Here is a 1,725-nt window from a genome sequence, read left to right on the forward strand (position 1 = left end):
AAATATAAATTTTGGGACAATATTGTCTGATAAAGAGAACATTTATATAGATGTTTAAGCCAGAATGATTTGAAATTTAAATATTACTTCCCTACGACTTTAAGTATAAGCTTCTCCTCTATCCAGAGCCTGATCTTTTTCTGATCTCCACTGGAATTCACCGCTGGCCGTTTCTATAGGGATCTTATGTGAATCCACAGCGCCAGAATTGGCCACGCCCCCCCAGTGGGGATACGGAACAGAAGGGTCCTTCAGGCTACAAGCTGAGCTGTGAAAGGGGCGTGGTTAGTTTGCATATCAACCAATCAAAGTCTGCAATTTAAGATTAAAGGTTTTAAAGGTTCAGACCTAAATCTAATATTCATATATAGATCTAGGAAGCAGGAATAAATCTAACATTTAGGTTTAGTGTTTGTCTAAATGTGAGAGAAAAAAACTCTACATTTAAAGGAAACACGTTAAATAGAAAAGATCTAAAGTAAAAATTGTTTTTCTTTTTATTTATCATAATTATTCGTCTGTGCATTGAATGCGTGTCCATAGCAGGGTCTGTAGCTTCACACGCTAATATTTCATACATTCAATAAATCTAAAACTGAGCTAAAAAAGTAAGAAACTGAGGTTTAGTCCAAACAACGAGCTACTGAGCAGCCAGGAGTTGAAAAAATTAACTCTACTTTATGAAATAATGAAAAAAGGCCGACATCAGACCTGATTTAGCAGTTAGCATCAGCTGCATCCATCATGGCTGCAGCTCAATCAACGTACAAAATACAAACAGATCCGACTTCACTGGGTTTTTATTCATCAGCACACTTTAAAAACATTTTAAGAAACCCAGCAGAGAAACATCAATAAATCAAAATCCACCACAGGATGGTCTGATGTTCCCCTACGGATGGCGGAGGGGGGAAGCGGCGCCCGATCAGCTCTCCGTTCTCAGCTTGGAGTGACTTCCTGTTTTATTTGGCGCTCTGGAGTCAGTTCTGCTGAACATGCAGGAACCGTCTGCTGCTTCAGCAGATCCCAGAGCAGCTGAATGAGGAAGCGAGGCTCAGATGTCCCAGTCTGACCAGCGGATTCCTTTAAACACCGCCCCCCAAAAAATCCCTAAAAATATGAAACTGAAGAAAGCGATGACATCAGGGAATGTTGTGGATCCTCACCATGGTTGGAGGTAATGATGGTGAGGAGCTTCCATGTAAACCTTTGAATCCTCAGGAGCTGAAGAGGCTCCGGGATGATGTTCCAGGCACAAACGGTCCCGGTGACCCAGGAATGTTCATGTTCACGGCTCGGGAGCCGCGGGGGGCCCGCTGCTAACAGACCGGAGCCACGCAGTCCTGGGCCCTCTGGAACACCTGGTAGACGTTCACCAGGGGGAACATGGTGAGCGCTCCCACCAGGGAGCCCGCCTGGATGGAGATGCCACACCACAGCAGCGCGGCGTGACCCGTCTCATGGAGCAGAGTGCCGATCACCACCTTCAGGTAGGAGAAGAGGCCGGTGAAGACGATCCAGGAGATGACCTGCAGGGGGCGAACACGGGCAGCTGGGTGAGTGAGGCTTTTAATGTGAAAGTCCACCTAAAGAAGTGCGTGTCACTACCGGATCCGGACCGGAAGCACGATCCGTATCATCGGCTCATTTCTGCATGTGTGAGCAGAAATTACCCAGGTAGTCATAAATAATGTAATTATATTACTAAAAGTTCTTCTTTTAAGT

General features: G+C 45.2%; 1 protein-coding gene across 1 annotated transcript in view; it reads right to left on the reverse strand.

Annotated features, from left to right (window-relative positions):
- Positions 1-518: 518 nt before the first annotated feature.
- Positions 519-1,725, reverse strand: part of slc52a2 (solute carrier family 52 (riboflavin transporter), member 2) — an 8,598-nt gene continuing 7,391 nt past the window's right edge. Inside the window, exon 4 of the mRNA XM_015384410.1 lies at positions 519-1,529. Within this exon, the coding sequence (XP_015239896.1) occupies positions 1,320-1,529 (210 nt within the window). The 3' untranslated portion in view covers positions 519-1,319. The remainder of the gene's footprint in view (positions 1,530-1,725) is intronic.

This window comes from Cyprinodon variegatus, unplaced genomic scaffold (assembly GCF_000732505.1).
Source record: "Cyprinodon variegatus isolate N-32 unplaced genomic scaffold, C_variegatus-1.0 Scaffold312, whole genome shotgun sequence".
Taxonomy (NCBI): Eukaryota; Metazoa; Chordata; class Actinopteri; order Cyprinodontiformes; family Cyprinodontidae; genus Cyprinodon; species Cyprinodon variegatus.